Here is a 22,097-nt window from a genome sequence, read left to right as displayed (position 1 = left end):
TCTAAGGCATCTTCTAGAAATGTATTTCTCAACCCTGGCAGCTTGTGGACTTCAACTCCCAGAATTCCTGAGCTAGCATGCTGGCTGGGGTATTCTGGGACTTGAAGTCCAAACATTGTTGCCAAGCTTGAGAAACACTGCTCTAGAAGGTTCCACCTGTCAGTCTGGCCCTGCTTAGTGCCAGTAAACCCTGTTCTGTGAATAAATCTTCACAAGGTTTTCCCAATATGGGCCCCCATCGAGATAAAGAAATTTCTACCTTTCTAGTCTTGTAACGTTTTATTTCTTACTGACCCTTTTCAGGGGTGTCAAACTGGCAGCCCATGGGCCGGATGCATCACACACCCATCCCAGCTCCACCAAGGCAAAAAACATCACAATGTGTCGTGTGATGCGATCGAGTTTGACACCCGTGCTTTAGATGCTGAAAATGACACGCATTTCATAACCCACAGCAACCCTTTGAGGTAGGCTGGATTGAGAGACTGAAACCCAATTATCCAGTAAGCCTTAAAGTGAAGTGGGAAGTTGACTCTTGGTCTCCGCAGTCAAAACCTGAACCACTACTCTGAAATACTTTTGGTAATCACACCCTGTCATTCCCACACCAGCTGAGAACAATGGAAGTTTGCTAATTATCATTTTGTCAGGCAGTTAAATTGGGATAAAGCTATTTCAAAAAAGAATTTAAATTTTATTTATTTGTATCCCGCCTTTATTATTTTTTACAAATAACTCAAGGTGGTGAACGTATCTAACACACCTTTCTCCCATTTTCCCCACAACCACATCCCTGGGAGGTAGGTTGGGCTGAGAGACCATGATTGGCCAAAAGTCACTCAGCTGGCTTTCATGGCTAAGGCGGGACTAGAACTCACAGTCTCCTGGTGATTGGTCCAAATCACCCACCCGGTTTTCATGGCTAAGGCAGGACTAGAACTCAGTCTCCTAGTGATGCCCCAAAGTTTCCCTTGAACTCACAGTCTCAGTCTTTTGCTTTCTAGCCTGGTACACCACACAAAACTGGCTAGTCTGATTTCAGGGTTGCTTATACAGTAGTCCATAACATACAACAGTTTCTTTAGTGACTGTTCAAAAAAAAAAACTGAAAAAAAAGTGACATGAACATTTTTCACACTTACGACCGTTGCAGCATTCCCACGGTCACGTCATTTACATTCAAAGGCTTGACAACTTGTTCATATTTATGGCGGTTGCAGTGTCCCTGGGTCACGTGATTACATTTTGCGAACTTCTGACAAGCAAAGTCAGTAGGGAAGCCAGATTCCCTTAACAAATCACGTTACTAATTTAAAAACTGCAGTGAATTCACTTAACAAGTTGTAAAGTGGGACAAAAGAAACAAATTTCTCACTTAGCAACGTAAATTCTTGGCTCAGTTGTGGTCGTAAGTCGAAGACTATCTGTAATTATTTCAAACAAAGACGATTCCTTTTGATTTCTATCTCAGTGAAGTCAGTGCAATGGATCCGAGTTCCTACACTTCAAACCAAGTTTGATTTTTCTTGAGCACAGCAATAAGTAGGAGCCCCTTTATTTGCTCTAAATAGTTCCCACCCACCCCCGACACCCCCAAAGCATGCAAGCCCTTACCAGGTGGGAGGAAGGGGTTCGAAGCCTTGGTGCTGCTGGATGGAGCAGCAGGTTTGCTGACCAGCGAGTCCAGATCAACAAGGGCTGCGTTGGGACCCAGGAATGACTCGGGGGTTTTACGCATTGGCTTGCAGGTCTCTGGCAGTGACCCAGCCACGGCAGCCATATCAAAAGCATTGGGGCTGTCTTTGCCACTGCCAGCCTGAGAAACAGGGACCTCCCCTGCTAAGAGGGACAGTTCGCCTGTGGGACAAGAAATAAGAGAGAGAGAGAGAGAGAGGAGGGGAGGGGAGGGAGGGAGGGAGGGAGGAGTAAAAATCCAGAATCACAGAGAACATGGACGAAAAACGCAGACTCCGTTTTAAACAGGGCAGTTGGTTGGGCATTGAAGTTTGGTTTATGGCGGTCCACAATCATTTTGCCCTCCTTCCCAAAAGCACAAACTATACCCTCCTTCCCCTAAGTATTAAATTATTTCCCCATCTCTTCCGAACCACATGCAAGAACATGTACTGTATTTTTCGTACTATAAGACACACTCCCCCCCGCCCCCCCACACACAAAAAAGTAGGTGGAAAGGCCTGTGCCTTGTATAGTGCGAATGTTGCTGAAGCCCCGCCCACCCGCCAGCCCCCACCCTTCGGCCTCTGCCTCCCAGCCATTTGCCTCCTTGCAGCAAACAGCCTGGTCAGCTTCAGCACAGCCTGATTAAGCATGAGCAGCTGATTGGCGGTTGGATCAGCCGCCCAGAATACCGCCGATCAGCTGTTCCAGGCTACGGGGATCGCCGCCACCCATCGCCACCTCCGTGCGCCCCATTTTCGGCCCGCTCCAAGTGGTGGGGACTGCTGGAACAGGCCAAAAATGGGGTGCACGGAGACAGAAAGTGGGACAGCAATAGGCAGCGCCGCCGATGGGTGGTAGCGATCCCTGCAGCCTGGAACAGCTGATTGGCGGTATTCCGGGAGGCCAATCCAACCGTCAATCAGTTGCTTGTGATAAATCAAGCTGTGCTGAAATTGATCAGGCTGTTTGCTGTTTGCTGCAAGGAGGCAAACCGACGGGAGGCAGAGGCAGGTGTGTTTTTTTTCTTGTTTTCCTCCCCAAAAGCTAGGTGCTTCTTATGGTCAGGAGCGTCTTATAGTCCCCAAAAACACAGCAGTTTGGAAAGCCACTGTCCAAACAAGATTAGAGGAGATAGGGAGGGAGAGAATCAAAGGGAGGAGCATGCAAAATTCCCTCCCATGCCAAGGGAGCTAGAGATCATCTAGTCCACAAACCACAGGCCTGGACAGGTTAGAGGAAAGGGAGGTAAGAGCTGTGTTTCTCAAGCAGGGCAAACCTGAAGATGCACGGACTTCAATTCCCAGAAATCCCCAGGCAGCCATGGAGTTGAAGTCCATACATCTTCAGGCTGCCAAGACTGAAAAACACACTGGGGTGAAGCACTAGGAACCATGCCTAGGAAAGGGAAGTGGGGGGGGGGGTAGCAAGGCTGACCTGTGCTGCTTCCAGATTTGGGCAGTGCTGGGCGCAGGCTGTCAAAATCAGAGAATTCATCCCTGTCCCTGTCATCAAACTGCTCAAAGCCTCTGACAGCTAGGAGAGGAACAGGGCACAAGAGGGAGGAAGGGGGAGAAGGATTAGCTGGGAGCAGGCAAAAGGCCCACGACTCCAAGTCTGAAGTAGGCGTCCTTCCCTTTCAGCTGACCCAGTGAGAAATATGCTGGGCCCTCCCCCGGCACTTGGTCCCCAAGCCCCTCCTGTTCCCTTCATCCTTACCTGCCATGCCATTGGTGCTAGGCTTAGAAGGGGAGCCCCCCCAGGGATCTGAAAAAGTGGACGCTGGAGTCCAAGGATCAGGAGGAGGAGGAGCAGGAGGAGGAGGCTGTCCTTGGGATGTGGGGACCGTGCTGGAGGACCACGGGTCTGTGGGCGGTGCTGTTGCAGGCCCCACAGAAGTCCCACCTGGGAAGAAAACGAACCGTGCCAGAGGTGGAATTCAAGAACTGCCTGTCTAGCAGTGACGGCCTGTTTGGATCCGAGCGGACAAGGGGAACGAACGCAGCAGGGTTTTGAGAGGGGAGGTGGCCAAAATAATGCTCAGTCGGTGGAAGTTTTAAAGAAGAGACCGAACAGACGTTTGTCCAAAATGGGCAGGTCTCCTGCTTGAGCAGACAGAGGTTTGAAGACCTTCCAGATCTCTCCCGACGCTGCTCTTCTGCGTTCTGAATGGCAGTAGAGGAGAGCATGAATTCCATTGGTCAAACTGCAAAGGGGTTCCTAACGCAAGCGGAGGGAATGGCCTTCCCTGTTAGATAGATTGGTGCTGGACTAGAAGGGGCTCGCGGAAAAGAAAAAGTAGTAATTAAAAATAAGCCAACGTGGCTTCCAAAAAGTGAGCGATCCTCTGAACCTTTTGGAGTTTTGGGACAGTGGGGACAAGTGTGTGGACAAGCTATCTAAGAGATACTGTGCACTTGGGTTTTCAAAAATCCCTCGCCAAGGGTCTTGAGCATGAGCCTTCAAGCATAGCAACCTGGAGACTTGCAGACTTCTACTCCCAGAATTCCTCAGCCAGCATGAATTCTGGGAATTGAAGTCCCCAGGTCTTCAAGTTGACAGGTTTGGAGACCCCTGATCTTGAGCAAATTCAGCTACCATGGGGTTAAGACTGTAGATACGCTCAGGGACTGGTTAAAGAAATGAAACAAGTGGTAAAAATAAATGAGCAATTCTCAGTTGTGCAAAGATGTGCAAAGCATCTGCCCTCCAGCAACAGGTGCCGGGACCAACACTTTTTATTTGATATTCCAATGATCTGGAACGAGGGATAAGTGCTGAAGTGGCTCTGTTTGCTGATGACAGCAAACGCTTCAGAGCTTGGTGTTAAATCAAGAGGTTTCTCCCATTTTGGAGATAAATGGGCTTCAAACAGCAAATGCAGATAAATGTAATTAAATTAAAGGGATGTGTGTTGGCACAAAATATATTTGTTAAAGAGGCCTGAACAGGCAATGACTAACCAGGATCTTGGGGTCAAAGTGAACAGATTGATTTAAAAAAAAATTAATCCAGCATGAGCTTGCTCTAAAAAAAAGAGAAATTTCATTTGTGAAATTATTAGGAAAAACAAGAACTGCCGATTTAATCCAGGTAGTTCTCCCAATCAAAATCGAACTGTGGTTGTAAACTAAGGTATCATGTGACTGGACCTGATTTTTTGACATTTTCTGGCGGACGTTAAGCAAACATGGCAGTCATCAAGATAGTTAAGTAGGGTCTGCGCTGCACCTCTAAGGCCTCTTTCTTTCAATGGATAAAGAAACTGTGTGTGGGAATTGGCTTTTAGGGCAAACCGCAGGGAACCGCTTCATTAGAGGCAGAGGGACGCCATGGTTGTAGAGCCAGGAGGAATCCTGGGAACGACAATGCCCTTCATCCTAGGATTGAAGACGGCCTAAAAGAAGGGCTCACCTAGTCTGGTGCTGACCTGACCTGACTGAAACGTTTCCCCCCCCGGCACCCTTCATGTCTGAAAAGGCCCAGGCAGCCTGTCTGAATCTGCAAAGGGTCAATTCACAGGAAGGTAATCTGTGGGAAGCTGCATGCTGGGAAGGGATAAAGGAAGCAGGAGGGGGCGACAGAACCAAAAAAATGGGATGGTTTCTAATACCCCCATTTTCTTTTTATCACAACTTTCTACTCTACACCAGAGGTGGCTAAGTGTGGCAACTTTACAACCTGTGGACTTCAACTCCCAGAATTCCTGAGCCAGCCCGGAGTTCTGGGAGTTGAAGTCCACAGGTTGCGAAGTTGCCATAGTTATGTACCTCTGCTCCACACTCTTTTCTCTACACTCCACCAAGCAGCTCGTAGCAGAGGAGACAGCTGTCATAAACAGCCTCCTCCACGGGTCTTATGAAATGCAGAGGAACCCCACGTTGCTCACCCCCTCTTCTTAAAAGATCTTTTCAGAAGAGGAACCCCACACAAGGGCATCATTAAAAAGTAACGGTGATGAAGAACGTTTCAAACATCTGATCCCGCCCAGATCTGGATCTTACCTTCGGCCTTCCAGGGGTCAGCAGTGGCAGCTGGGGGGGCTCCCCAGGGGTCCGAAGGGGGTACCGGAGGCGCTGCAGAAGTTCCCCATGGATCTCCTGCAGGGGCTGCTGCAGCAGCAGGGGGTCCCCACGGGTCCGTACGAGCTGTGGGTGCAACTGTGGCAGCGCCACCCCAAGGGTCAGCAGGAGGAGCGTGAGCGCCCCATGGATCAGCAGGTGGTGGAGCAGTGAAGACATCAGCAAGGTCCATCAAGGATGACTGGGTGACGGAGAAAGCAAGAAAGGTTGTAGTGGGGAAGAGAAAAATTGTAGCGCACCTTCGCTTTTCCATTTAACATCCAGTGGTTTCTTCCCTTTCCCTGGTTCATAATATAAGACCCAGTCTTATTTTCTTTTGGGCCCCAAAATAAGCACTAGGGCTTATTTTTGGGGGAAACATAAATTCAGGGTGATTAGCCCACCTGGGTGCCCTGCCCCCAGCACACACAAGCGCATGGAGACTGATGGTATCCAGAAGCAGCTGCAGCTCACCGGTCCCTTGGTCGGCACACTCTGAGACTGCATAGAATGGAAGGCACAGAGCGGAAGGTAGGCGATTCTGACAACCTGTGTGGGCTGCAGGCAAGTTGAGAGACTTGAAGACAAGCCGCCCACAACTCCGGTCTGCCACCACTCGGCTTTCCCGCAATCTTCTCAGTGCATCTGGATCGCCTGTCTCTGCTTTTGCCTGCTGCTTGCACAGATACTTAACTCACCTCTATTGTGAGGGCTGCAGCTGCTGCCAGACACTGTTGGCCCGCGCGCGCTTGCCTCCTCCTCCTCCTCCTCCTATTACGGTCACACCCACCCCCTTCAGTAGGCTTTATTTTTGGAGTAGGACTTATATTAGGTGCAAACATAAACAGGCTGAGGCTTATTTTGGGGGACACACTGTAGTTACTTGCGCCTGACAGGTCCTCTACTTGAGCATTCAGAAACTGCCGGCCAGATACCTCTTGGAGTTGACCCCACGGGGCACAAAGGGAATTGTTTGCTGCTTCACGCTGCTCTCCTCCCACCCACTTTACACCCCTTTCCATGGGAGACCCTGTTTAACTATCACGGTTGGCAGCTCCCAGCCTCACCTCCTCCTTAGCGGGGACTGTCTCCTTTTTGCTCTCTTCAATGGCCATCTGGAGGCGAAGGTCATCCCCGCGTCGGATCCGCTCTTCCTGTAAGAGGATTGTGAAAAGGACAGAGGCATTAAGGGAGGCAGTACAAAGTGACAGGTGGTTACTCACCTCTGTCAAGGAGAGAGCAAGAGCCAGAATATAGATGGAGCAGCAGCTTGGCCAGGTATCAGATCAAGTTTGAAGCATCTGCTACCGTTTCTGTTTTGAAAAGTTATCTTCAGGGGGGAAAAAAAAAACATCCGAGAGAGAGAGAGAGAGAAGTGAGCAAGACGCTGTTCTAACCCTCCAACAAACTAGTTCCTCCCAAATAATTGGAATCCTGAATTTTGGTTGCTTTTGCCAATACTTCATAAAAGTGGAGTCCAAGCGGAAGCATCTTCTGTTCACATTACAACTCCCTCAGGCCCCAAACTAAATATATGACCCTCAAGGTGCCCAGCAATCTCAGCGTTAACTTGTCACTCCGGGATTCCTGCTGGCTGAAACGGGCTGAATTTCTAGTGTTTTATCTTTCATCTACTGGATGAATCCAGCATAATCCAGAGATAACACGCTCAAGGTCTTCTTTTTCTTGCCTTTCCACTTCACCTTCGGATGAGGTGAGAAAAGACACCCGAAAAGACATCAAGAATTCCGACTCTTTGTCCCAAATGGGCTTCTTTTTCAATTGAGCGTCTGATCCCTTTTCCCCATCACCAACTCATAGGTACGTTTTCTTCCAGGACATTGTGTCCAAGCTTCTGCAGACGCTCATCAAATGTTTAGAAGGCCTGAGTTCAAGGCATAGCTCGGTCAAGCTTAAGATACCTGGATTGACCGGTTTTTCTTACCAAGCCTCTCCCTGGGAGAAACTTGGAAACTGGCCAACTGAAGAATGGATAATTCACCAGGTAAGCGGACAATAAGTGAGGCCTAAAGCTGAAAGAGAGATTGCCGCCATCGCTCTGCTTGGGTGGGGACTTGGGGAGACAGAGAATGCCACGTTAGTTAGGAGAGTGTGAGAGGTCAAGACTAGCTCAAAGAAAGTAGTTTAGTTGGTTATTTCGGGAAGATCTGAGCGGGGTGGCATGATAGCAGTCTAACCTTGTCGTGCTCCTCTTTGCTCAAGCTAAGGGCTAGCTGGAGCTGTAGGTCTTCGTCGGCCACTGCAGGGGGCTGGGAGGGAAGAAACACAACATAAGAGGCATGGAATGGAGTTTGACACATGGAGAGGAAGGAGGAGAAGACAGACAGACGAAGGGTGTCTCCAATTCTCAAAACTATTTCCACATTGGGTTGCAAAAGCCCAGTCCGATCAACTAGCCCATCACCGCCCAGATTTTGAACTGCCCAATGTATTTAGTTTCTGAAAGAATATTTATACCTCAGGATTGAACTGTGGGGTGCTTGGTGCTCTCCGAGCTTGGCAGTTTTCTTGCAGATATTTCATTACCCAATAGGATAATACTATCAGTGTAAAGCCCCTTCTAGCCGTGATGATGTTACCTAGTTGGGTAATGAAATGACTGCAAGATAACAACCAAGCTCAGAGAGCACCAAGGACCCACATAGAGTAATTCCATTTCCCTGAAAATTGGCTGAACCAGTGCTAGGTATACTTGCAAGGTATAACTTCTCTTCCTGATTACAATTCAACATCCTCACAAAAATTTCAAAAGCACTCCAAGCCTGAAGTAGTATTCTAGTAAGCAAAAGTAAATTGTATTGGAACTGTATCATGATATGTAGAAAAATATGTCTGCACAGGTCCAAGAATCAGTAAAATACCATCACTTTCCAACCCTTTAGGCAGGATCACCCTTCCCAATCAGGTATGTTCACATATGATGGACATCTACTTCCATAAATGATGGGAACTGAAATCCAACCCCTCTAGAGAGACACCAGGTAGAGAAGGCTGAAATTCAAATGAACAGACTATAAAGAAACCAAGTTCAAGAGAACTGTGATGCTCATCTGTCAGCTCTCCCTATGCTTTTCCAACACAGTGGAACAAGGGCCACAACCTGATGGTATCTAGAAAATGGGATGCCTTCTCTGTGGGAGATGAAAGACATATTTTTATGCGAGTCTCCATGTCTGTGAAGCATCAGCCTGCTGGTAGCTACAGGGAATCAGAAACTGGATTTGGTAAGTGAGCTGTGAGAAGAGAGGAGGAGGGAAGAAGTTGGCCAATATTCACTCCTTCTATCTATAGGCACAGGAGAAGGGAAATCTCCTTCCACAAGCTCTATGGCAGGGGTGTCCAACCTTGGCAACTTTAAGCCTGGAGGACTTCTGGGAGTTGAAGTCCTCCAGGCTTAAAGTTGCCAAGGTTGGACACCCCTGCTCTATGGAGAAATATTTCTCCCTATCCCAACTTTCCAACTTTCCTGATCACATCGTCCCAAGCCCTCAAATAAAAAAGGAATCACTTTTTCACACAAACATAACAGAGGCGGAAAACTGATGGGGTCAAGAGGAGGGAAAATAGACCATGCTATGGGCTAGACTTCTCTCTCTCTCTCTCTCTCTCTCTCTGTGTGTGTGTGTGTGTGGTCCTGTTACCTAGACATCTTTCCTTAATGCAAACAGAATTTTAAAAAACCTAGCACAATGGCACAGATCTTAATTAATATCTCTGTGAGAATTTATTTGCTTTCCCTTTATGAACAACAGGGTGGAGGAGGAGGAAATGCGGCATGGGGGGGGTTTCAAGGGAAACGGGAAGGAAGTGCCAAAAAATAAACAAGGAGCTGAAAATAAGAGGACAAAGTGGGATGGGGTTGTTGGGGGAGGAGAGTGAGCACAGGGGACCCAATTCCTCTGGAAAGAGCCACAGGGACAGAAAGGAGCTGACAAGAGGGCCCTGAGGGAGGAGTCTCAAAGGTGCTTTCTTCAAAAGGCAACTGGACTTTTCCTTTTTTCCTTGAGGAAGAAGAAGAAAATGTTTTACTTCTCGTCCAAGAAGCTTCATCAGTTCAGGAAAAAAAGCACCTTTGAGACAACTATGACCTGGAAGATTGGGAATCTCCACAGACAACTGGGAAGGAGGCGAATGCTTGGAGAGCCATGTTGGAAGTGCCGGAACAGCCACTCCGCTCAGTGATGGAAACAGACAGTGGTTGGACAGCAGAAGTCCTGAGGAGAATTAATCATCACCAACAGAGTCTGGGGCTTCGCTTCACCTAGGCAGAGTGCGTGAGCGCATCTTTTTCCCCAAGAGTGGTCCATTTGGTGGAGAAGGCAGGCTTCTTAGGAGAGGGAGGGGCTATGAAAACTACAACAGAGGAAAGGTAGATAAAAGTGCATCGTTAAACCAGGAGTTTCCAATCTCGGCAATTTTAAGACTTGTGAACTTCAATTCCCACAATTTCCCAAGCCGACCATGGGAGTCAGCGCCACCGATATGCAACATGAAGCTGTACAATGCCTTCCTAGCCGTGGCTGCCTCCTTGAGTGGGAGCCACCAGTCCAGGGAGACCTCCAAACTGTGCATGGGATCTGTCTTTGGCAGGGTAATCCCATCTGGAACAAGTGATGGAAAGTCCCCAGAACAAGGGGATCCTAAAACCTAAAGTCACTAGGGTTGAGCCAAAGTTTATTGCTCTCCATCCAGTCTCCCAACATCAATAAGACCTCCACAGCATCGCTCAGATGGCCCAGAGTGGAGATATATAGCTGGGTGTCATCTGTACACTTATGATACACCTCACCCCAAATAAAAGGATGATCTCACCCAGGGGCTTCATGCAGACATTAAACAGGAGAGAAGAAAGCACTGAGCCCCATGTAGGGGGAGCCACAGGCTGGGGGTCTCCTCCCCTACCCATATAAACTGGAACCAGCCCCGGAGGAAGAAGGAGAGACAGAACACCCCCATACTGCCCATCCCACCGCTTGAAGCTGATCCAGAAGACTATCGTGACTGACTTTACTTCCAGTGGCATTGGAAGATTTCTGGACAGCAATTCATCCCTTATCTTGACCAAATGCATTACAAAATACTTACTTCAAAGCTCGATTATGCTCAGAACAATCCCTATCAACATTCAGCTTCCTTAGCTGGCTCCAGTCAAGACATTTTAAACAGGGATCATACTCTTAAGAGGAGCAACAGCTGAAGGAACTGGCAGTATTAATCCCCTTCCACAACTCTCTCTATCCCGCAGGCATAATTGTTAAACCAGATCCATGACTCTCAACAGCTTCAAGTCTGCATCAGTCTGTTCTGCACATAACACGAAGCCATAATATGAGAGCTACAGTCCAACACATCTGGAAGGCATCAGATGAGGGAAAGCTGCCTAATAAAACAGCCTATTTTAAAAAAATATTTCTTCCTCAAATCGGACTCCCTCTAGACATTGCAATCTACCGCAACTATCAGCCCAAGGCCACATGATCCATGTTCTGAGATGATAAACTTTTAAACCAAAGCATCTGTCAGAACCTGGGTTGAAAAAAGGCCCCCTAAACCTTATGATTTTTGGCTCTTTTTGATTAATTAGTGACACACACATACATTCTACTGCTGCTTTTTGGTGCAGTTGTCATTCAATTGGGCACTGGCCATTTACCTAAGAGCCCTTTTAAGCCCCTTCAGCATCAGCCTATGTGACAGCTTCAACTCAAATCATTTGATTTGAAGGCAATTTCAAATCAATTTTCTAAACTGATCTGATCTGAAAAATCAATGCATAAAATCCATTTGATTATTCAAACTGAATCCAAGCTGATTAAAATAGCCTTCAGAAAACAAAATAAAATTAATTTACCCTTTTAAAACCTTTAAATGATTAAAACCAGAGACTTCCTCACTATCATCTTTTTAAGCTTTTTAATTTTTGAATTAAAAAATAGGGCAACAAATGCACAGCAGAATTGAAAGTAATTAATCATTGCTGATAAAGCAGCAGCATAATACAGTGGAAACAAAGTTGAAGATCAGCAACCGTTTGAAATTACAACAGCAGTGAGTGAATGTTATTGCCCAGTCCCCAAAGATACGGCCATTCCACTGCCCCTGCTGTGATTATGTGACCAAAATTCAGGGACTTTGTAGACCACCACCAACAAATAACTGGAAGGGTGCTTTTCAACTCCTCCCTACCTATTCTCTTGGCACCATCTCTGCCATTTTGGCTGCCCTGCCCTCCACCAGCTCTGTTGGTCCTGCCACTCTGGGTTCTGCAGGCCCTGGGCTCCATTTAGCCTGCCAGCCTGCATTCCCCTCACCCTGCCAGCTCCGCTGCTCCCAGCTGGCCTTCCCCATCCACTTCTTCAATCCACTGTTGACAAGGCGCATCTGGCCTGGCCCTTCATGATGTAGCTGCTGGCCGTGCTAGGCTTTCTTCCCAGGGCCACATGCAGCCTTGTCCAAATCACAGCTGGCTTTCCTCCCAGGTGGTGGACTGTAGGGTGGCCAAAAACGGCAGAGATGGGGGGGAGATAGGTGGTGGGGGAGCCAAAGGGGCAGTCCCTTCGGTTACTAAGGCTCAGGGCTGGGAGGGGCCAAGCCAGGAATGCCTTGGATTGGGGTGGGTCCTTGCCTAACGAACTTTGGGATTCTATTAACAATGGGAACTGCTGGGATTCTCATTGCTGAACGATGAGGTAAAGTGATATTGTACTTTATGACTGTTCATTCAGTGGCAGGAATTTAGATCCCAATTACTGTTGTAGCAAAAAGAACACCTGTATTTATTTTTTGGCACTGAACAACCATCAAAAGGAGGTGAGTCATTGAATACCTGGGGTTTACCATTCATAAACCTTTTTTTCTCATCAGAGGTGGTGGTGGTGGAACTTTAAAAATGATCTCAAGTGCCTAAGCACAGTGGTCCCCAACCTTTCTGGCTATACAGACCAGCGGCGGGGGGGCAGACAGGAAATGGTTCCGTGTGAGTGGCAGGCATGCACACACACTTGGGGGCACAGCTTCATTTGCACAGGCGAAAAGGCAGGCCCTTGTGCAAATGGAGCTTGCCTGCTGCTTGCATGGCCCAGTTCTGAAAGAGCCACGGCCCAGTACTGGGGCGCAGTGGTGGGGTTGAGGACTCCTGCCTAAACAGAGAGGTGAGGAAAGGCAATCCTTCAGGTACGAGACCTAAAGAGGGAGGGCCTCTGCACAGAGCCTGGGAGGAATCATTGGCTGCTATCTTAGTCTGCCTAGCTGTCCTACACACAAAGGGAGCCTTCTTAGAGCTTCCGATGTTACTCAGGTGGGGTTACATTTACAATCAGAAAATTATAAAAGGAAGTGAGATCAGGCTATGTTTTGAGATTAGATTTAATGCAAAGTCCACAACATCACTCTCCAGGGTGGAAAATAAATAAGGGAACAAATTTTAAAGCCTGCAGGCTCTATCTCTGATTCTCTTCATGGCCTGTAGCCATGTTCCTCAACCTCAGCAACTTCAAGTGTGTGGACTTCAACTCCCAGAATCCCTCAACCAACATTCTGGCTGTGGAATTCTGAGAGTGGAAATCCAGAGCCCTTAAATGTGATGAAGTTGAGACCATTGAGCTAGAAGAATAACCTATGCAAGTCTACAGCTGCTCAATTTTTCAACCAGCTAGACTTTGAGGTGGGGAGAGGAAACTTCTGTAGTTGTTTTTTCCTACAGAGAAAAAGAAGAATGGCCCCAAATCAAAATAGTATTCCTGATCTAATAAAGTTTTATATTCTTCCACGTGACAGTTCTTTTAAGCTTCAATAGATTCAAAGGCGAATTTTCACACCAAATAACAGCCCCCCCCATTGAAATATACAGTATTTTATATCCCATCAATGATTCTTTGCCCCCCTCTGTGAATCCAAAGAGCCTCCAGTGGCAGATTTACCTTGGCGCTTACCTGCTCCGCTTCCTCTTTACTCATGGCCAGTGCCAGCTGCAGCTGCAGCTCTTCTTCCCCGCTGCTCTGGGGCCACGCTTGCTCTGCTTCTACTGGGGCATTTGCCAAAGATGATGAAGCAGAAGAAGCTGAAAAAGGAGAACAGGACAGGAGACGGTTGGTCCAGAATGAAGATCTTTCCAACCTCAGTTGAAGGACCAAAGCAAATCTGTATGGATGACGTTGCAGAAAGGAGATGACGATCGATAAGATATTTCTCCTGAACAAATGCAAATACACAGCCTCTCGCTCCGTCCTTATCTGGGATTGCCTTTAGCATCAGAACTTGATCAATTTTACGGCAAATCTATGTACCCTGGTGGTGCAGTGGTTAGAGTGCAGTATTGCAGGTTAATTCTGCTGACTGCGAGGGGTGCGATCCTGACTGGCTCAAGGTTGACTCAGCCTTCCATCCTTCCAAGGTTCTCGGTAAAATGAGAACCCGGATTCGTTGGGGGCAATATGCTGGCTCTGTAAACGCCTTAAGAGAGAGTTGTAAAGCACCGTGAAGCGGAATATAAGTCTAAGTGCTACCGCTATTGTGGTAACTTTCATGAAGTACCACATTTTCATTTACGATTTGTTCATTACATTTCTCCTACAGCTGCAGAGCCGGAAGTGCAGGTTAGCAAGATGATCCAGAGTCCAGAGGAAATACTTAAAATCATCTAACATTGATAATCACTAATCAAAACAACAGAAGAAGTAAGAAACATAATTGCAGAAATAGCTAAAAAGCCTTCAAGACTAAGCAAATCCCAGTATGGGTTGTACAGCATGTCTCCGTTTCCTAAGTTTTGAATTCCATCTGGGATCCAGTGCAAACAAGATCCTGCAATTCCAGGCTTGAAGCAGCTGGTCCCTAGAGACGGCTGAACAGACTCAAAGACTCTGCTTCACATTTTTCTTCAGCCATCAAGCTTACTATGAACAGTCATTTTCTGGATTATCTATCTGGGGCTTTCTGGAATGATGAAGTAGGGCAAAGATTTATTTTTTTTCATTAAGTTTCACCACTATTTAAAATAACCCCATAAAAACATTAAACTAAATGGACAGTACAGACTAAAACAATCTTACAGACAACAGAAACAAAACAAGGCAGGGATCCTAGGCAAGTAATGATATATCAACTGCAGTCTTAGGACCAAAGCCAGATTTTTGAAGCTTTCTGGAACCCTGGGAGAGAGGGAGCCATCCTTATCTCTGGCGGGATGCTGTTCCAGAAGAGGACAAAGCGTATTTTCTTGGTCTCCCAAGAGGACAATATTTAATAGAAGGGGATCTGGAGTGCACCTACTCTGTCAGAATGTATTTTGTGGGCAGAAATGACTGGAAACAAGCAGTCATTTCGATATTCAGGCCCTATGAGCTATCCAGAGTCCCATCTCCCAGATGGGGTTCCTTCAAAATGAAATGAGGTGATTAAACTGTTCTTTATTGCAATTTAAAGCACTATTTCAAAGACACAGTGCTGATCAACAGCATGAAAATGTCCACTAATTAACTCTAGCTTATACACAGAAAGCCAATGGGCTCTACAATTATTTTATTTTAATAAAAAATAGGGAAAGATGTAATAGAACAGAAAAGCTGGAACTCGTGTAGGTTTTTATATGTATTTCTCCTCCTGAAATTACAGATAGTCCTTGACTTACAACCACAATTGAGCCTCAAATTTATGTTGCTAAACAAGGTAATTGTTTAAGTGAGTTTTACCCCACTTTTTAATGACATTTCTTCCCACAGTTATTAAGTGAATCACTGCAGTTGTTAAGTTAGTGACATGGCTGTTAAGTGAATCTGGCTTCTCCACTGATTTTGCTTGTCAGAAACTCGCAAAAGGGTGATCACACTGCAACCGTCGTAAGTAGGAGTCACTTGCCAAGAGTCTGAATTTTGATCACATGACCACAGGGGTACCTCAATGGATGTAGGTGTGAAAAATGTTCATAAGTCACTTTTTTTTCTTTTTTTCTTTTTAAACAAACTTTATTAATTATACAACTAAAATGTCAAACGAACTCATACACAACACACAGAAAAAAAGGAAAAAGGAAAAAAACGATTAAAAACTAGCAATTTTATTATCGACAGTCTATGGTTCCTTGTTTGTTATCAATATTGGTGATATATTTACAAATACTTCTTATTGCGAGTATATGATTACTACCTCTTTTACATTTTACATTGTTTACTAATATATTTTCTATTTTTGTTCTATCCAGTTATACCAGCATTCCCAGCTTCTATAATATTCTGATGTTTCTTTTTCCTTAAGTGCTAAGGTTAACTTATCCATCTCTGCACAGGCTGTTATTTTCTGAATGACCATTTCCTCTGTTGGGATATCTGCTTGTTTCCAACACTGTGCAAAGGTTATTCTAGCTGCAGTAAGAATGTGCAGTATTATATATTTGACTTTTTTAGAAATTTGTCTATTAATATCCCCAATAAGAATAATTCTGGTTTTAATTCAATTTGCTCCACCGTTATTTCCCCTAACCATTTTTTTATTCTATGCCGGTATCTTTGGGCTTTGGTGCAGTACCACCACACATGAAAGAATGTTCCGTGTTTCTTTTTACATTTCCAGCAATTCGGATTCATGTTAGGAGACATTTTCGCAATTCTCGAGGGCAAGAGATGCCATCTATAAAACATTTTATAGGGATTTTCTTTATATGTTGCTGATTTTGTAATTTTATTATTCCTTGTCCAGAACTTTTCCCATTCTAATAATGTAATGCTATGTCCTATGTTTCTACTCCAAGCTATCATGTTGCCTTTGACTACTTCCTCTTCTAATTCTATCTCTAATAAATAATTATAAAATTTAGCTATATATTTTTTTATCTGGGCCTAATAGGATTTTATCTAATTGTTGTAGCTTAGCATGAATTCCAAAAATTTTCTTGCCCTGGCTATATCTATTTTGAATTTGCAAATAAGCCCACCGGTCTACTTTTAGCCCTTGTTCTTGGAGATCTTGCCATGATTTTAAAGTTCCTTGCGCATTAAGAAGGTCTTTGTATTTTATCATTTTATTAAGATCTAGATTATTTGGATGTATCATCACCTCCATCGTTGAGATCCAGATTGGGATTTTTAAATAATGTTTTTTTTTGTTCCAATTAGCCAATAAGGAATCTCTAATTATATGTCTGTGGAAATACTTCTGTTTGATTTTTCCAGTGCCATCCCCTCTGTAAGTCATGGCCTTCTAGAAATAAGATTCTTTTATTCAACAGATTTACCCACTCTTTCAACCAAAGTAAGGAGGCTACACTATAGTATAATTCCCAATTTGAGAGTGCCATACCTCCCCTGCTCTTCATATCTTGCATTGCCTTTAGGTTTATCCTCGTTTTTTTCCCTTGCCAAATAAATTTGGTGATTATCTTGTTAGTTCCACAAAGTAATTTTTATGTAATTTTATTGGTATTGTTTGGAATAAGTAAATAAATTTGGGTAGAATGTTCATTTTTATGGTGGCAATTCTCCCTAATAAGGAGATTTGCAACTTAACCCATATCTCTAAATCTTTTTTGACTTGCTGTAATAATTTATTATAATTATTTTCCATTAGAGTTTTGCATTGAGCCATCAATCAAATTCCTAAGTATTTAACTAAGTATTTAACTTTTTTTACTATTTGTAATCCCATTATCCTTTCCAATTTTAGTTTTTGTTTTTCTGTTAATTTTTTAGTTATTAATTTCATTTTTTCCTTATTAATTTTAAGTCCTGCAACTTTCCCAAATTGATCTAACTCTTTCAATAGTTCTTGACCTGTTTCAATTGGTTCCTCTATGAAAAATACCATATCATCTGCAAAGGATTGGAGTTTATATTCTTCTTTTATAATTTGTAGTCCTTTTATTCCTGGATTCTGTCTAATTCGTGTAAGCAATGTTTCCAAAGATAATATGAAGAGCAGGGGAGATAGTGGACACCTCTGCCTAACTCCTTTCTCTATTTTTATTGAGTGCGTGTACTCTCCATTAATTATAACATTCGCCTTTTGTGACTCATAAATTGTAGTCACAATGTTTTCAAATTTAGTGCCTCAATTCATATTGTGAATTTGTTGGATTAGGAATTGCCAATTTAGATTGTCAAAGGTCTTCTGTGCATCCAAGAATACAAGGGCTATTTGTTTTTCTGTGTGGGCTTCGTAGTATTCCAAAACATTTAATACTATTCTTAAATTATTCCTGATTTGTCTATTGGGAAGAAATCCGTTTTGATCTTTATGTATATATTCATTCAATATTTTTTTAATCTATTTGCTATAATTGTGGTAAATATTTTATAATCATATTTAACAGGGAAATTGGTCTATAATTTTGTATAAGTCGTAAATCTGAATCTTCTTTCAGAATCAGCGATATCAGTGTCTCCTTCCATGAATCCGGCATTCTTGCTGCTAGTAGGACCTCATTATATACTTCCACCATGAGAGGTCCTATTTGTTCTCCTATTTTCTTATAAAGTTCCCCTGGTATCCCATCGGGTCCTGGGGTTTTATTGTTCTTTTGGTTTTCTATTGTTGTTTTTAACTCGGACCACGTAATGTCTCTAATTAACATTTCCTTCATCTCCTCCTTGATTATTTTATCTTTAGTAATACCCAAATAGTTTCTTATCATGTCCTCATTTACCTCCTCCTTTTTATAAAGATCTTCAAAAAATTTACATGCAATTTCTTTTTTCTGTTCTATTCCTTGTTGGGCATCCCCGTTCTCATCTATTAATTGGTAGATCAATCTTTTTTGTTTTTCTTTTTTAAGTTTGTAGGCCAACCACCTTCCTGGTTTATTGGCCTGTTCAAAAAATATCTGTCTAGCTGTATTCAACTTTGAAACCATTCCTTCTTGTTTGATTAAATTTAATTTATGTTTAGTTATTATCATCTGTTTTTTCAATTTACAATCTTTTGGGGTGTTTTGCAGCTGAATTTCTAATTCTTTGATTCTTTGTTCTAATTTATTTTGTTGGGCATATTTTTCTTTATTTCTTTTAGCGGTATATGATATCATTGTGCCTCTTATTATTGCCTTCATTGTATCCCAAATATTCTGTTTCGTAGTTGCCTCATTATTATTTTCTTTTAAAAAATAATCTAATTCCTCCTCAAGTCTATTCATAAATTCTTTCTCTTTAATTAGCTGTGTATTTAGGGTCCACCTTTTCCTTGGTTTCTTCCTACCTTTCCACACTATCTGAATCGGATTGTGATCTGCCCATTCTTTTGGTAAAATTTCAATCTCTTTTAATTCATTTACTAACTCACCATTCATCCACACCATATCAATTCGTGTCCAAGAATGGTGAGGATTAGAGTAAAATGTAAATTGCTTTTTCTCAGGGTTTAATTTCCTCCACATGTCTATCAAATTTAGTTCAATCATCATTTCCTCACATGTTTTCGGTAGTTCTCTTTTTTTCTTCTTTTCCCCCCCACTAAGTCACTTTTTTTCAGTGCCATTGTAACTTTGAACGGTCACTAAACAAACTGTTGTAAGTCAAGGACTACCTGTATCCAGAATGTTTTCTTTTAAACCAACTGACTAGTTTAATTAACTTTAAAGCAGTGAATGTAGTTCCAAAGTGCAAGGTCAAAGAAAGATAAGCCATGTTACAAAGTTGGTTCCCTACAATTCCAAACAGCCACACTTTTTGCAAAAGCCCAGCTCATATGAACCATACGCAGAGGGCAATCAAATAGGATCTTAATCAGAAATGAAGCTGAAATAATTTTAATTATCTCAGTACCTTCCAATAAAAAAAAACAGTACTCCCATCTGCCCCCTACTTCTATAATATACTATTTAGAGAAGGGAAGTCCTCTCAGGAACTGCCATTTCCTCATCCAAGTTACATTGGCTCTTATCCAAGGTAACTTATCCCAATCTCAAATTAAGTAACTTTTGGTGACCAGCCTCCCCCCGCCTAGACACGAGTGACATCGAGCTGGCTCTGCAAAAAAGCAAATCAATTTTATACAAAGGCTATGAAAAAGAATTGTGATGTGAAGCATGCAACGCCATGTGCTGAGACTGCCCACCATGGCCCAATCCCCATTACTTCTAAACCTCCAAGTCAACTGTTACTGCCTGCTAAGGAAAAACAGCATGGCTCCACTGACACTTCTATCTTACAAACTCGGAATGGGAAAACTTGCTGTGGGACAACTCACCGCGGCCAACTTGCCACGGGACAACTCGCTGCAGGACAATTCAACAACTCAATTTAATTATTTAAACATTTTATTTTGTCCCTCCTTTTGCATCGTTTCTTTAATTATTCTATTTCACCATCTCTTCCATATGTGTAACTCTTGTCCCATGGCAAGTTGCCCCATAGCAAGTAGGCCGCAGTGAGTTGTCCTAGACCTGTAATGGCGAACCTATTGGAAATGGCATACGAGAGGTTGCCTGGAATAGCCCCACTGCGCATGCGCCCCCAACCAGACAGCTGATTGTCAGGTGGGAGACGTGTGTACATGCGCATAGGTGTGTGGTGGGAGGGGGGCACGTGCATGGGGTCGCACGCATGTGCAGGGGGAGGGAGAGTCACGTGCACATTGCATCATGGGTGCAGGTGCGCAAACACGCACACGTGAGCGCACTTTTAGCGTGCAATGTGGAAAAGGTTTGCCATCATGGTCCTAGACCCTTACCAACTAATAGGAAAGCCCTCTAGAAAAGATCATAGGTGCCAAATCCTACACATATCAGCAAACAGTGGTAGTTTATATGGTATATTAACAGGCTTATCCTGACCTATCCCAAAGGTGCTTTTTCAAGAGGCAAATGGTCTTTCTTGTTTTTCTTCGAAGACATTTCGCTTCTCATCCAAAAAGCTTCTTCAGCTCTGAGTGGATGGTGGGGAAAGGAGGATTTATACTCCTTGCAGACAGTATAAATCCTTCCATTCCCTACCATCCAGTCACAGTTGAAGAAGCTTTTTGGATGAGAAGCTTCTTCTCATCCAAGAAGTTCATCTGTGAAATGTCTTCAAAGAAAAACCAGAAACTCCAGTTGCTTCTTGAAAAAGCACCTTTGGGACAACCATGACCTAGATGACTGAGAATCTCCATAGACATTTATTCCTGACCCAATCCACAGATATTGTTATGCCAAAAACTATAATTTATAAGCCAGAATGTTTGGGGTCTGACAACTCACCAAGCTAAAAACCAAACAAACTTAGCAATGAGGGAATCTCAAACTTTGCCATAGTGTGTTCCTCTGAAATCATAAATCAGTTGTTTTTAACAAGTTATGTCTGACCCTTCCTCCCCCAAAGAACCTGGCCATGTTTCAAAAAGTTCTGAAATCCTGGCTCTTCCCCAGGCCCCACATTAGACTAGACCTCCCAGTTTATTGTCTGTTAATCCCTGCTTTTTTTCAGGGCTTTGTGTGAGGATTTTGTTCTTATTGTGTGTCTGATTTGTACAACTGTTTTTACTGTATGCCACCCAGAATGCTTATAGACTATACAGTCCATTACTAAAATTAAAAAATTAAGAAATAAAATGCATTTCCTGAAGCAAATAATTTGTTTGTTTGTTTTTAAAAAATAATACCAATCACCTACTTTTAATAATTATATTTTAAATTGTATAACAAATGAAGCAGTTATAGAATCTTTGCACAACTTTTTTCCAGATGATTTTGTTGCCTTCACATTCCCAGCAGTACTTTGATAAAACCACAGTGAGTTGTTCTCCAGTAATAGAAAAAAAATACTGTGGAAACTAAAGATATCTAACTTTCATGATACTTTCTTGATTCAAGCTAACTTTTATTAACACAAAAGCTTTTTACTTACTAGCTAATAAAAACATTTCCATTATGAAAGATAGGTGTCTAAAATAATTACTGAACTTCGCTAGCACATAACTACAAGCCAAGCCATCAGTGATAAAGAGAAGTATTTCCAAAAATGAGAAATTGGTAGTCAGTACCTTGTAACTATTTCCCAGTGATCAACAATTCATTATGCAATGCAGAAATGAGAAATTCTGCAATTTGTGTTAGAAATTTCAATTTTAAATTTTGTAAACCAAATGACACAACTGAATTGACATTTTTGATAAAACAAGTAATTTTTAAACAAATTTATTTCTTTTTGCATAAAAATACCATGCAAAAAAAATCAAATATAATTTCAAAATAGTATCCTATAACAAAAGAATACAGTATTACTGCCATTCATAGTGTAGGAGAAGGAATCATAGAATCTGGGGGCGGAGTTAAAAGAGGGATTAGCCTAATTTCCTAAGTAGCCACCAGCAGACTAAATCCAACCTCCCTTGAATTCCGCTGACTTTTTTTCAACTTCATAGAGGTGCCAAGCT

At 43.4% G+C, this 22,097-nt stretch overlaps 1 protein-coding gene across 16 annotated transcripts in view; it reads right to left on the bottom strand.

Moving 5' to 3' along the window:
• EPN1 (epsin 1) overlaps positions 1-22,097 on the bottom strand; it is a 43,362-nt gene that overhangs the window by 3,307 nt on the left and 17,958 nt on the right. For 4 of the 16 annotated variants that reach the window (XM_087946370.1, XM_026682383.2, XM_087946375.1 and 1 more), the window contains exons 4-10: positions 13,691-13,818; positions 7,937-8,008; positions 6,806-6,892; positions 5,682-5,940; positions 3,397-3,582; positions 3,115-3,213; positions 1,615-1,857 (exon numbers count right to left, since the gene is read on the bottom strand). In XM_087946370.1, the coding sequence (XP_087802496.1) occupies positions 1,615-1,857; positions 3,115-3,213; positions 3,397-3,582; positions 5,682-5,940; positions 6,806-6,892; positions 7,937-8,008; positions 13,691-13,818 (1,074 nt within the window). Of the gene's footprint in view, positions 1-1,614; positions 1,858-3,114; positions 3,214-3,396; positions 3,583-5,681; positions 5,941-6,805; positions 6,893-7,936; positions 8,009-13,678; positions 13,819-22,097 lie in introns of all 16 variants that reach the window. The other 12 variants (XM_087946369.1, XM_026682379.2, XM_087946374.1 and 9 more) reach the window with 7 other exon arrangements.

Source organism: Notechis scutatus, chromosome Z, assembly GCF_049901735.1.
Source record: "Notechis scutatus isolate UNSWTSFEM ecotype Mainland chromosome Z, rNotScu1.2, whole genome shotgun sequence".
Classification (NCBI taxonomy): Eukaryota; Metazoa; Chordata; class Lepidosauria; order Squamata; family Elapidae; genus Notechis; species Notechis scutatus.
The sequence above is the reverse complement of the archived record's forward strand: the minus strand, read 5'-3'. Positions and strand labels throughout refer to the sequence as shown.